Source organism: Trachypithecus francoisi, unplaced genomic scaffold, assembly GCF_009764315.1.
Source record: "Trachypithecus francoisi isolate TF-2019V2 unplaced genomic scaffold, Tfra_2.0 Lachesis_group2, whole genome shotgun sequence".
In the NCBI taxonomy this organism is placed as follows: Eukaryota; Metazoa; Chordata; class Mammalia; order Primates; family Cercopithecidae; genus Trachypithecus; species Trachypithecus francoisi.
In genome coordinates this window covers 86744935-86758995 of record NW_022681465.1, presented here as the reverse complement: position 1 = coordinate 86758995, position 14061 = coordinate 86744935, and the positions used below count along the sequence as shown (strand labels likewise).

The 14061-nt window shown below is 38.3% G+C and overlaps 2 protein-coding genes across 4 annotated transcripts in view; one reads left to right on the top strand and one right to left on the bottom strand.

The window, feature by feature from the left end:
• The window catches only part of PLPP1 (phospholipid phosphatase 1), a 109341-nt gene that overhangs the window by 43491 nt on the left and 51789 nt on the right, over positions 1-14061 (top strand). The window lies entirely within an intron of this gene.
• LOC117065132 (cytochrome c oxidase subunit 7C, mitochondrial-like) lies at positions 3874-4253 on the bottom strand. Its single transcript, XM_033179577.1, has one exon. The coding sequence runs from the start codon at positions 4192-4194 to the stop codon at positions 4003-4005; it is 192 nt and encodes a 63-aa protein (XP_033035468.1). The 5' UTR covers positions 4195-4253; the 3' UTR covers positions 3874-4002.

Below are 14061 nucleotides of genomic sequence, written 5' to 3'. Positions count from 1 at the left end.
GGAATTACAGGTGCTTGTCACCACACCCAGCTAATTTTTGTATTTTTAGTAGAGATGGGGTTTCACTGTGTTGGCCACCTGGCAACATGCACCTGGCCCATAATCTTTTATTAATTAAAAAAAAAGATTATAAAGTAGAAAGAGAAAATAAATAGCCCTTAGTTCTACTACCTGAAGACAACTACTGGTGGCATTTTGATGTTTCCTTTAGTTTGACAGTTTTTTGTTGTTGCTGCTGCTGCTGTTTTTTATTTTTATTTTTTTTGAGATGGAGTCTTGCTCTGTTGCCTGGGCTGGAGTGCAGTGGCACAGTCTCGACTCAGTGCAACCTCCACCTCCCAGGTTCAAGCAATTCTCCTGCCTCGACCTCCCGAGTAGCTGAGACTACAGGCATGCACCACCACACCTGGCTAATTTTTATAGTTTTAGTAGAGACGGTGTTTTACCATGTTGGCCAGGCTGGTCTCAAACTCCTGACCTCAGGTGATCCACCTGCTTTGTAATCCCAAAGTGCTGGGATTACAGGCGTGGGCCACCACACCCAACCTAGTTTGACAGTTTTTATGTCATTGTGAGCACACCACAGATTTAGTTTTGTGCTTTGTTTTTTTACTTATCTTTATAACTTTTTTTTTTTTTTTTAGTTATAGTATTATAATATCAAATAGCTTAAATAGCAATAAGGCTAAATTTTTTTTTTAAGGAGTGGAAAAAGAGTATCAGTCTTTGAGTTCTTGGGTATTAATTCCTGTGAGTTTGCTGTTAGAATTGACCTGGAAGGCCGGGCGCGGTGGCTCAAGCCTGTAATCCCAGCACTTTGGGAGGCCGAGACGGGCGGATCACGAGGTCAGGAGATCGAGACCATCCTGGCGAACACGGTGAAACCCCGTCTCTACTAAAAATACAAAAACTAGCCGGGCGAGGTGGCGGGCGCCTGTAGTCCCAGCTACTCGGGAGGCTGAGGCAGGAGAATGGCGTAAACCCGGGAGGCGGAGCTTGCAGTGAGCTGAGATCTGGCCACTGCACTCCAGTCCGGGCGACAGAGCGAGACTCCGCCTCAAAAAAAAAAAAAAAAAAAAAAAAAGAATTGACCTGGAAAAATATTTTAATGCCAATGATTTGTTTATTTATTTGTTTTGAGATGGAGTCTTGACCTGTTGCCCAGGCTGGAGTGCAGTGGCATGATCTTGGCTCACTGCAACTGCAGCCTTCCCCTCCTTGGTTCAAGCAATTCTCCTGCCTCAGGCTCCTGAGTAGCTGGAACTACAGGCATGTACCACCATGCTCGGCTAATTTTTTGTATTTTTTTTTTTTTTTTCTTTTGAGATAGAGTCTCACTCAGTTGCCCAGGCTAGAGTGCAGTGGCACGATCTTGGCTCACTGCAAGCTCCCCCTCCCGGGTTCACGCCATTCTCCTGCCTCAGCCTCCCAAGTAGCTGGCACTACAGGCGCCTGCTGCCACGCCTGGCTAATTTTTTGCATTTTTAGTAGAGATGGGGTTTCACCGTGTTAGCCAGGATGATCTCGATCTCCTGACCTTGTGATCCGCCCGCCTCGGCCTCCTAAAGTGCTGGGATTACAGGTGTGAGCCAGCGCGCCCGGCCAATTTTTTGTATTTTTAATAGAGACAGGGTTTCACCATACTGGTCAGGCTGGTCTTGAACTTCTGACCTCAGGTGATCCGCCAGCCTTGACCTCCCAAAGTACTGGGATTACAGGCATGAGCCACCAGTCCTGGCCTAATGCCAATTTATTTTTAATTAAAGAAGTAGTATTTGGCCAGTTTCTGGGCCTTAAATGTGCTTGAATGTGCAGGAAGGGATTCTTGCAAATTCTTAGGGCAGATTTGTTTATTTTAATAGTTTGTGTATGACATCTGTTATATATAGAAAATAACTTATTTTCTATAAAATGAATTATTTTTGCTTAATGTAACTTTAATATAATATGCTTATAATTTGATCAGAAATAAGATTTCGGGTGATAGAAAATCTGTATTTTAAAGTAGTGATTTATTTTTACAATGCGGGGTTCATAATTTTTTAAAAAAATATATTCCTTACTGTTTCTTCTTTAGCTATCCAAAAAGGTGCCACATTCAGAAAACTATAGATTTCTGCATTATTTGGCTTTTACATTTTTGTTGTTGTTGTTGTTTTTGGATTTTAATGATCCATATTAGATTTGACAGCAGACTTTTTTTTTTTTTTCCCCATCATTTTTGGCTTTGTGTAGTTCTACCTTCTCCCTTGGTAATTTGTTATATATTTTTGTAAATTCTTTTGTTTCTAGAAAAAGGTAAGACTTTTTGTATGCAAACTTTCAGAGTAATGTTAGTAACAATAAAGTTAGTATTAAATCCATATGTTGCAATGAATAATATAGTTTGTCTAAATTTAAAAATTTATAGTTTCAGGATACAAAACTTGCCTATGTTTAATAGGCTATTTTAAATTGACTTGAGTACCGACTGTAAGTAGTTGCTTTTCTTAAGTCATGATTACTGTATGACATAACATTTTAGCAAAAATATTTAGCCTAAAATAACAGTATAGCCAATGCTTGTGACCAACTTATAAAACTCTTTCTAAAGAGTGATTGTATTATTCATGGTGACCTAAAACTGGAAATGTACATGGATGTTTGTGAAAAGGGCTTAATCACTTTTTTTTTTGAGGTGGAGTCTCGCTCTGTTGCCCAAGCTGGAGTGCAATGGTGCGATTTCAGCACACTGCAACCTCCACCTCCCGAATTCAAGCAATTCTCCTGCCTCAGCCTCCTGAGTAGCTGGGATTACAGGCGCATGCCAGCAATGCCCAGCTAATGTTTGTATTTTTAATAGAGATGGGGTTTCACCATGTTAGTCAGGCTGGTCTCGAACTCCTGACCTCATGATCTGCCCACCTCGGCCTCCCAAAGTGTTGGGATTACAGGTGTGAGCCACCGCGCCCGACCAAGGCTTAATCACTTCATATATTTTATTTTATTGTATTATATTTTTTGAGATGGTGTCTCACTCTTGCCCAGACTGGAGTGTAGTGGTGTGATCTCAGCTCACTGCAATCTCCGCCTCCCGGGTTGAAGTGCTTCTCCTGCCTCAGCCTTCCGAGTAGCTGGGACTACAGGCCTGTGCCACTATAACTGGCTAATTTTTTGTATTTTTAGTAGAGATGGAGTGTCACCATGTTGGCCAGGCTGGTCTTGAACTCCTGACCTCAAGCAATCCACCCACCTCGGCCTCCCAAAGTGCTGAGATTACAGGTGTGAGCCACCGCATCCAGCCACTTTATATATTTTATAACTTAGTGAAAAACAGATGACTACCTCAAAGAAAAATGGGGAAAGGGCATGACTAGAAAGCTGTCAGTAGAAGAAAATTGTCAAGAAATATAAAGAAATGCTTTAACATTTAACATTTCTTAAGATGTAGTCTTAAGTTCATATTAAAGCAACACTGAGAACACAGTTTGGCCTGTCACAGTAGCAAAGGTAAGAACTTTCCCAGCTTATCAAGCGTAGAAAACAGGAGTTCTCATACACAAATCTGGCAGGGGTATAAATTGGCATTAAAAAGAGTGTATTGTTGGACCTATAAATTATACCGGAAGGAATTTATCCTGGAAATAAGTTGCATGTAGAGAATGAGTTACAAGACAGTTGATTACAGTACTTTTTATAGAAGAAAACTGGAAATAAATAATTTAGCTGTAGGGGACTGTTTATGATTTATTCTAGTGATAAAATATTATATTCATTTCATAATTTTTGATAATATTGACATGGAAAGATTTTTGTAATAATTGAGAGTAAAGGGAGAAGAATAGTAATGGTTCTCTCTGAATAGTGGGATTATTGGTATCTGAGATATTTTCCTTTTTTTCATGTCATAAGTTTATTGACAAACATATCTAGTATGCCATGAGTTAGAGTTTGATCCATTTCCAGAGGCTGTATCTCTTAAAATGCTCTTCATATCTGTTAAATGGGTGAACTGAAACATCCTTATGATTTAAGCAGTTGGTATCTTACTATAAGGAAGGGTGCAGCAAATGCAGATCCAAAGTACAAACACATCTTAACTAGTAACGCCCACTTGTTTTCCACTGAAAATGGCAAATTCTTCCCAGGGCCCTCCTCATAGTGGCTCCTACGGACCACAGAGGTTGTGAACCTCCGGATGCTGTGGCCCAACATAGCGCTGCTGGAAGCTCTGCGAAAGGCGCAGAGACAGATGAAATGGCGGCACCTCACCAAGACCGAGATATTTTCATTTATCTCTTATATTTTCTGTTTTTTCCCCTCCCTTAAACATTGTTTTTTCAAATAAGGAAGCCTATTTTTATTTTTTAAAAACCCATTAGAAATTTTTCTGTTTTCATTTTCATATACCTGAAGTTTAAATGCCTTAACTATATACCCATTTTTACATAGTATTGTGGAAGCTTATCTGTTATGTGTGTGGATTTTGTCTGTTTCTAAGAAAGTGCCGAAAGAAAAAAAAAAAAGATACAAATAACTGTATTTTGAGAATTCACAGTAAATCAAACTTCACTCCTAGTCCTGTGGCTCAGCAGCTTATGTAGCTGACTAGGCTTTTTGGAAGTGATTGGTTGTCTATGAACCTGAGTGTACCTACACATACAAATGTAACTCCTTGAATGTGGAAAGTTTTTCTTGCGTGTTGCAGCATGCTATAATTCAATTCTGACATTAACTGCCTGGAGTTAGCATGAGACTCCACGGATTTCAGGTCATTGTCCCCAATAAGACTGCTGTCACTGTAGTTTTCAGGTGCAAATTTGAAGTTCCCCAGGTTCTAACTCTGGGGGTTCCTGTGACCCTGTCAGGTTTGGTAATTGGCTAAAACAACTCATAGAACTCAGGAAATCATTTTACTTATGATTATAGTTTTATTATAAGGAATCAGAATGAGCCAAATTAAGATACACAGTCAAGGTCTCAGGGTGGGGGACAGCCTGAATGTAGAGCTTTTCTGTCCTCTCCCAGTGGCATCGAGATATGTCACTTTCCTGGCACATTGATGTGTTCACCAACCAGGCAGCTCCTCCAACCTTCAGTGTCCATTGTTTTTATTAGAGTTTTATTATGTAGTCGTGATTGATTGAATCATTGGCCAAGCAATTGAACTTGATCTCTGGTTCCCCTCACCTCCTTGGAGGTTGAGCTGGTTTAAAGCCCTGTCCCTCTAATCACATGGTTAGTGTGACCAGCTCCCATCCTGAGTCATTCATTAGCCTAAACCCAAGTGTGAACCAAGGGGCTTAAGAATAACAAAGACACCCCTATTACTCAGAAAATTCTAAGGTTTTAGAGTCTCTCTCCCAGGAACAAAGGCCAGATTCTTTGTTATAGACTCCAGTCTCTGTACTTTTTACTCTGTAGCCTTGGTACCTTGAAAGTGTTTAAAGCACTCAGATGTTGGTTTGATACAATTTAAGATTTTTTAAAAAGTTTTCGTTTTTTCCTTTCAATCTGCCAACCCAAGTTTACTTAGGAGTTGGAGACTTTCCATCTAATATGGGTTTCTATTGTTGAAAAAATGTATTCTGATACTTGTTAAAATGGTTAAGGAAAACTACTCAAGACTATTGCACCTGGGGTGGAGAATTCAACTCTAACTACAACAAGGGGAAGGGGGGATTTATGGGTGAGGGGAATCAGTGGATGGAAAATCATGAAGAGGAGACATCAAGGGTAGGAGATTCTTGTTAAGGCAGGCCAAAGATTTATATATCAAAGGTGTGGGATGAGGAATTTAATCATATATCAAGGGTGTTCAGATATCAAGGATAAGGGGCTTCTTGCTAAGCTGACTTAGCAGGACTTTTGCTAAGACTGGGCCTGTCCTGTCCTTGCACACCACACAAGGACAGGCTGACATGAAAGGCCAAGGTTGAGGCCTAGTTGAGAAGAGGGTTCACAGCTGGTTAACTAATGTTGGGTCAACTAAAGAGCCTTTGCCATCTATTAAAGATGAACTTTATCTTAAGTGTGCATTGCATAGTGAGTTAGTAGCTCATGGTAGAAAAACATCTGTGTAAACATATCTTAATATGCAAAAAATCTTTGTCCTAGGTTAATTCAGAAATATGCATTATTTAAATCCCATTATGTCTCCATTTAATAGACCTCTCCATTTAATAGACCAAGTATTGGTCTATTAAAATTCCTTTAGGATGTGGATTGTTACAGTTTTTGGTTTGGGATTTTTGCAAAGTCATTCTACGTGTAAAAAATACAGAAATGGAAATAGCCTGTCAACCCAAAATTTCTAATAATGTAGTTTTTGTTTTTTTTTTTTTTTTTTTTTTTGAGACAGAGTCTCCCTTTGTCACCCAGGCTGGAATGCAGTGGTACGATCTTGGCTCACTGCAACCTCTACCTCCTGGTTTAAGCAATTCTTGTACCTTAGCTGGGATTACAGGCATGTGCCACCATGCCTGGCTAATTTTTGTATTTTTGGTAGAGATGGGGTTTCACTGTGTTGGCCAGGCTGGTCTTGATCTCCTGGCCTCATGTGATCCGCCCACTTCGGCCTTCCCAAAGTGCTGGGATTACAGGCATGAGCCGCTGCACCTAGCCTCTAATAATGTACTTTGAATTATCCTTTTCAACTGATATTGTTTGTGTGTTAGCATAATAAAAAATGTCTAGCTTTTGTATACCATTAAGCATGTGTATTTTTCTGGCGTTGATTACTCAGATTTTTACTATAAATATTGCTAGTGTAATAATATATGGACAATATCCATAATTTTAAAGGATAAAATATGACTTTTTAAGAAATATTAAGAAATATTTTTTATTATTTTTGGTAGTCTAATTGCTCCTAAGTTAATTTTAAAAAATCACTTTTACTCCCTTTATTAACACCTGAGGGGAAATAACACAGGATATATTTTTTGGGTTGAATTGTTATGGAATACCACATTTGTAAAGTTTGGGATTTGATAATGTTTTGGAAGATGAGGGAGATTATTTACTATAGATATGTGGATTTTCTGAAGTTCTTTGTTTTTGGTACATTGTTTGAAAAAATAATGTTTTTTTTAGAGAGGCTGCCCACAAAGCAGGTAACCGAGGTATAATTTTTATTATTTTGAATAGCTTACTTAAATGGTAATAAGAAATTGCTAGTCTTGAGGAAGAAAGAATGAATGGGTTAATATGTTTATTTTTATAAGGTGTAAAGTAATATATAAGTAAAGTGTTCGTGTGGCAAAGTGGCTTTAGAATTTTACCCTGCATGGCAGAGGAGATTGGAGTTGGTTAGGTTTTATGGCATGGCACATCTTTCTTGCTGTCCTTTTCCTGTACTGGTGCAGGAAGCTGGTATCCAAACAGTCTGTTGCTCACATTTGTTTGTCATTTCTCCCTTGTTTTCATGGGAACATAGGTGCTGTGCTGCCATTTCTTATTTTCACCTCTATAGGCAGTAAGACAATAATCTTCACTAGAGTAGGGATGGTCTGTATTGCTCACGATTGTAACCTTAGTGGCACGTAATAGGTATTTAATAAATTGAGGTAGAAAATTTTATGAAAAACTGCAAAATGTGAAATAGAATAAGATTGTTGCTTATGTTTGATAATGACTACTACCATGAAAATTCAGCTTAACTCTGTGGAAACTGACCATATTTCCAAGTCATCTCTTACCTCATTAAAACAGTTTTTTGGGGAGTGAGAGGGGGAAGGAGACTTATATTGAATGCATATCCTGACTGGAGATATGTGTGTGTGTATGTGTGTATACTATACATATATATGTGATATATATAAGATAGCACCCAAGGGGAAAATATATATTTTTATAATATATATTTTCATAAATATAAAATATATGTCTATATAAATACAAAATATATAAATATATATTTTATATTTATATAAATATATTTTATATTTATATAAATATATTTTTATATTATATGTTTATATATTTATATAATATACATGTTTGTTTATATAAAAATATTTTTATTTTTATTTCCCCCTTTGGAGATATCTTATAATATGGGGAAAATGCCTATTAGAACTGTAGAAATATAATACTGTGGAGATTGGTTTCTTAGGTTGGAAACAAGTTTTATTTTCTTGTTTACTTATTCTCATGTGTAGCTGCATTTCCTATCTACGCATTGTGGAAAGTACTGATTCTCAGTTCTTATGAGCAATTTTATTAACAAAATAGTAATAACTCCATTATTTGACAGTCTGGCCTATATGTCTGGGTTATTCAAGCATCTAGCCTCCATCCACATTCTTCTCTCCTTGTTCAGGCATTAAGAGAAGAATGTATTTCCTGAAATACTTCACAAGTGGACACAATTCTTTCTATTACGTGGGTCTTTTGGTCTGCCTATGGGGTCTTCTTCCAAACTATTGAGGTGGTACCTTATCTCACAGTAAATCCCAAGGTACCTGTCATCTGTGTGTCAGGATTTCTCAGACTGTTGCCGGCTGCTGTTATCCCTGAGGCAGTGTGTCCCTTAGTGATTTGCTACTGTGGTCTGTAAAGTTGCATGCCACTCTCTCCTGGGCATCTGGTATGTTTTAGATTCGTACAGTGGAATACTGTTCTGCAACAAAAAGGAACAATATATCCATGGTGCTATATAGGTGATCCTTAAAACATTATTTTGTGAAGGCATTTTTGTAATTTCCCCTAATATTAGAAGAGTTCCCTTCACATGTAAAAGAGTTTTTAACCAGTTTCCCAGTTTTGCTGGGTACTCCACCACCAATATTTCTTACTAAAACTGTTAGGATTGGTATTTTGGTTCCAAGATCCTGAGCATTTGTACAAGAGGAAGTTAAAGAAAATGTGATGTGACCATGTTCATATGTTGTCCTTTCCTGTCTCTGGTAAAGGATGGTGAAGTGTTCTTGTGATATTTGGTTTGTGGAAGCCATAATTTCCCATATCACATACTCTCTCTTGAACCATTATAAATATTCACTGTTAAAATATAGAAAGTTGTGTTTGTTTATGACTGAGTATGAGTTTACTATGCAGAGAACCTGAGTCATGAGCTGACTAGTGAATGTATCAAAAAGCGGAATGTGGGAATGTAAAAGGGTGCAACCACTTTGGAAAACAGTTTAGCAATTTCTTAAAAAGTTAAGCATCAATTTACCATATGACCTGGCAATCCCACCCACTTTCATTAGAAATGAAAACATATCTACAAAAACACTTGTATGTGAATGTTCATAGGATTAGTTGTAATACCACAAAACTGGAAGCAATCTAAATGTCCATTAACTGGTGAGTGGATAAACAAAATGTAGTATATACATATAACTGAATACTATTCATTAATAAAAACAAAATGCATGCTGTAACACAGATGAACCTCAAAAACATTATGCTGAGTGATAAAAGCCATATATAAAATACTACATACTGTGTAATTCCATTTATATGAACTGTCTAGAAAAGGCAAATTTATGTAGAGACAGATAGCAGATGAGTGGTTGCCTGGGTTTGTTAGTGGGAGCAGAGATTGAATGCACATAGGCTCAAGGGAATTTGGGGGGTAATGAAAATGTTCTAAAACTAGATTGTGGTGATGTTGCATCACAGTATAAATTTACCAAAACCATTGAATTATATATATACTTAGACTGGATTAATTTTATGGTATGTAAATTATACCTCAATTTAAAAAAAAGGAGAGTGAATTGAAAAAATGAATTCTGCCAGCTCAAGTAATAAGAGAAACAGTGTTTGATGAGGGTAGTCATTTGAGAAGTGATGAAAGGGATTTAGAGATATAATCTTTCAGGTAAAAGGAAAAGGGTTTTTGACTGAATTGATAAACGAAGTTTTGCCTTGAAATCTTTAGTAAATGTCAAAGTTAACATCAAGTATCTATTTAAATGTTTGCATTTCTGCTCACTTTTCTACACTGTCTGGTGAAGTAAGTTGGTGGTGTGCAGTAACCCTTTTGGAATAGTTTATCAAGGATTTAATATTTGTATCTTTCAATTCCACTTACATATATATCTTAAGGAAATTAGAAATGCAAACAAGAATTTGTATTCGGAAATGTTAACTATAGCATCATATAGGGTAATCAAAAAATTAAAAGTAACCTACATGCTCTCAAAGTAGGAGGAATGGTTAAATTGTAATTGTTTTTCCTTTGTCTCTCTTGGTTTCAAGGAGTAGAAATTCTTTCTAACTAGATCAAGTAAAACTGGGCTTTGTTGAAAAGGATACAAAGTGCTTTAATAACCCCAAGCAGCAAGATCACTGAGGCCTTTTGGCAATGGGGAACCACAGCTACCTTCCCATTTCACCCATTCAGGGACCAGGCTAGTCACTACTTCCTCCTCTGTAGACCTGCTTTGTTCTCAGCTTCTTCTTCAGTCAGTCTTCCTTGTACATGGCCCAATGTTGTTTGCCACCTTGGACTTAATCAGTTTTTGTTACAATTCCCATATTTCCAGAACAGGAATCTGAAAGAGCTGTTCTTTTTGAACCTTAAGTGGGTCAGTGAACAACCTGTGGTTTGGTCTTTTTCTTCATCCCCTTTCAGGGGTCTGTGTTTAGGTTTAGCTAGTGAAAATGAAATGGCATTGGGTAATGGCATTGATTCAATACATCTTGACTGGGCACAGTGGCTCACGCCTATAATTCCAGCACTTTGGGAGACTGAGGCGGGTGGATCACCTGAGGTCAGGAGTTTGAGACTAGCCTGGCCAACATGGTGAAACCCCATCTCTACTAGTAATACAAAAAAATTAGCTGGGCATGGTGGTGCTCACCTGTAATCTCAGCTACTCTGGAGGCCAAGGCAGGAGGATCGCTTGAACCCGGAAGGTGGAGGTTGCAGTGAGCCGAGATCGCACCATTTTACTCCAGCCTGGGTGACGAGCAAAACTCTGTCTCAAAAAAAAAAAAAAAAAAAAAAAAATCTCATGGGCGTATTTGAGGAATGGCAAATATTGGCTATTATTTATTATCAATTTAAAAATATTTCTAAGGTTTTTGGTGTTGGCAACCTCTTTTCTTGATTCTCTCAACAGAATAGTGTGCATTTGTGGTAGATTCATGCTTATTTTCTCATATTTTCTTACCAAAACTTGCAGTCTGTGTGTTACCCTTTCTTATTAAAACCTCTTTTACTAAGACTGGCAATTGAAATCCCATTGGACGCCATATTGGGCACTGTGGACCAATCTCCACCTCCTGAATGCCCTCTCTTTCTAATGTGGCCACGGTGAGGTCGCTGTCTCCTGACCTGCCCTTACCCGACTCAAGTCTGCCTTAGTGAATCTTCTTCCTCTCCTCTTCTTCCTCTGCTGTTGCTCTGTGCCTCACCCTCCACTTCTTTTCTCTTTATATACATCCTGTACAGTGTTTTGTACCTCTGTGACTTTAGAGACCCTTTATATCCCCAAATCTCTGTCTCTGTCCTAGACCCCTTCTGCTGAGATGGAGACTGTCATAACCACTGGCTTATCGAATATCATACTCAGAGGCATCGCCAACTCTCCTTTTCTTTTGAACACTCAGAGTTCTTTGAACCTCAGTTTATTCTCTGCTATAATTACGTACTGTGCCGTATTCAATTTGTATTCCTGGTAGCACCTAGCGGAATTCCTTGCACAGTAGGTTTACTTAGTATTTGCCCACATGAATGTTTTTATTTTTTAAAATGGGCTATTATCCTTTGTATGTGGTTTTATTTTGTTCCCCTAGTATCCTGAAAAATACCCACAAACTTTTTTTCTAAATCTAAGGATAATTTCTAACATGGTTTTTGTGGTCGGGGGGAAAAAAACCCTTAATATTAATGGACATACATGGTAATAGCATTTCTAAATACATTTGGGCCTATATGTTTTCTCTGAGAATAAGGACACACAGCCTAGTGAGTTTTGGACTCTAATCCTATTATATGTGAATTTAGTTTCTTTCTTTGTTTATTTCTTCATTTTTTTTAGACAGAGTCTCATGTGTCACCCAGGTTGGAGTGCAGTGGCACAGTCTCAGCTCACTGCAGCCTCCACCTCCTGGGTTCAAGTGATTCTCCTGCCTCAGCCTCCCAAGTAGCCAGGACTACAGGCGCATGCCACCATGTCCATGAATTTAATTTCTATACTAAATATACTATTCCAAAAGAAAGAAATGTTTATTGGAAAATGCAACCAATTCAGAAATATGCTTTGTAGACAGTAAAGGTTTCCATTATTTCGTGTAGACTGAATTAGTGGTTCTTTGGCTGGACACTATGGCTCATGCCTATAATCTCAACACTTTGGGAGGCTGAGCTGGGTGGATCATTTGAGGTCAGGAGTTTGAGACCAGCCCGGCCAACATGGCAGAACCCTTCTCTATTAAAAATACAAAAATTAGCCTGGCATAGTGGCAGGTGCCTGTAGTCTTGGCTACTTGGGAGGCTAAGGCAGGATAATTGCTTGAGTCCTAGAAGTGGAGGGTGCAGTGAGCCGAGATTGTGTCACTGCACCCCAGCCTGAACAACAAAGCAAGATACCATCTCAAAAAAAAGAAAAGGAAAAAGAAATAACAGTTATTTTTATGTACAAAATAAATTTGCTCATTGAGTTAGAGTATGGTTATTGATTAGGGGGCTAAGCATTTAGTTACTGTATGGGGCAACCAATAATAAAATCACAGTCCTGTGTATTTACCTCCACAGTGTGTGCTGATAAGTGCAAAAGGTTTGTGCAAATTCTTTTGAAGTTATATTGTAACCATGGTATATGTATTGAAAACTTGGCCATTTTATCCCATTCCTATGAATGAAAACTATTTGGTGAATCAGAGGATAGTCTGAATTGGGATATGAGGGCCAGTATAAGTGTCAGCAAGGTCAGCTCTAGTTTAGTTTTTTTTATTTTATTTTAAGGCATAGCATTACTAGGAGTATAGCTTTGGGAACCTTGTAGCATCGTAAAGACTTTTAAAGAGGTGACAGCTATTGGCAAATTGACTAATACAGAGAACTAAGCTTTGGTTCATGTATTCAGAGTCTGAATGAAAAATAGGAAGATCAATAAAAGAGCTAAGAGTGAAAGAAATGTGATTTCGTGTGCTTCTCCTTTTTAGCTCGTATAATAGATTGAACAGATTTGATATTGTAAATACACTCAGGCAGAGTGGCAGAGGTTTGGTTGTCATTTAGCCTTTAGGGCCTTAGTGGAGTTAATGAGAACTGCAAACGGTCATCAGGTCTTGGTGCTTCACAGAGAAGCAACACTTCTGCACTGAGTGTGTTAGCTTAGTGGTTATGGTATTACTACAGGGACATGGATCACTTAAGGAGAGAGCCTTTCAGGCCTGGGTCAGTCTTAAAGCAGATCTCACGTGGAGGGTTTCTGCTAACCTGCATCTCTTACAACACAATACTAGTTAGTATGCTGTAGTATTAATCAGTAGGTCAAGTTCAGTGAAGTAAAGGATAATTGAATTCTTGAAGTTCACATTTAGGCAAAAAATTGGCATTTTAGGAGGTGAGTATAAGACATGATCTTTACAGAAAACACTGATGATAAAAACAGCGCTCTCTGTTAGGTGCCTTTGTGCTTGACTCCATCATCATCTTAAGAAACTAAGCTCAGGGCTGGGTGCAATGGCTCACATCTGTAATCCCAGCACTTTGGGAGGCTGAGGCCATAGGATCAGTTGAGCTCAGGAGTTCAAGACTAGCCTGGGCAACATAGCTGGACCTCATCTCTACTAAAAAATTAAAACAAAACAAAACAAAAAACTAGCTTGGCATGGTGGTGCGTGCCTATGGTCCCAGCTGCTCGAGAAGCTGAGGCAGGAGGATAGCTTGAGCCCAGAAGATTGAGGCTACACTTAGCTATGATCGTGCCATGGCACTGTAGCCTGGGGAACAGAATGAGACCCTGTCTCAAAAAAAAAAAAAAAAAAAAAAAAAAAAAAAAAAAAAGAAACTTTTTACGTTCAGATTCCTCTTTTAATAGCAGCTTTCAGCCTGCTATAGACAATACAGAAATGAGTGGATAAAGTTTTATTTAGATACTCTGATAGCTTAGCCAG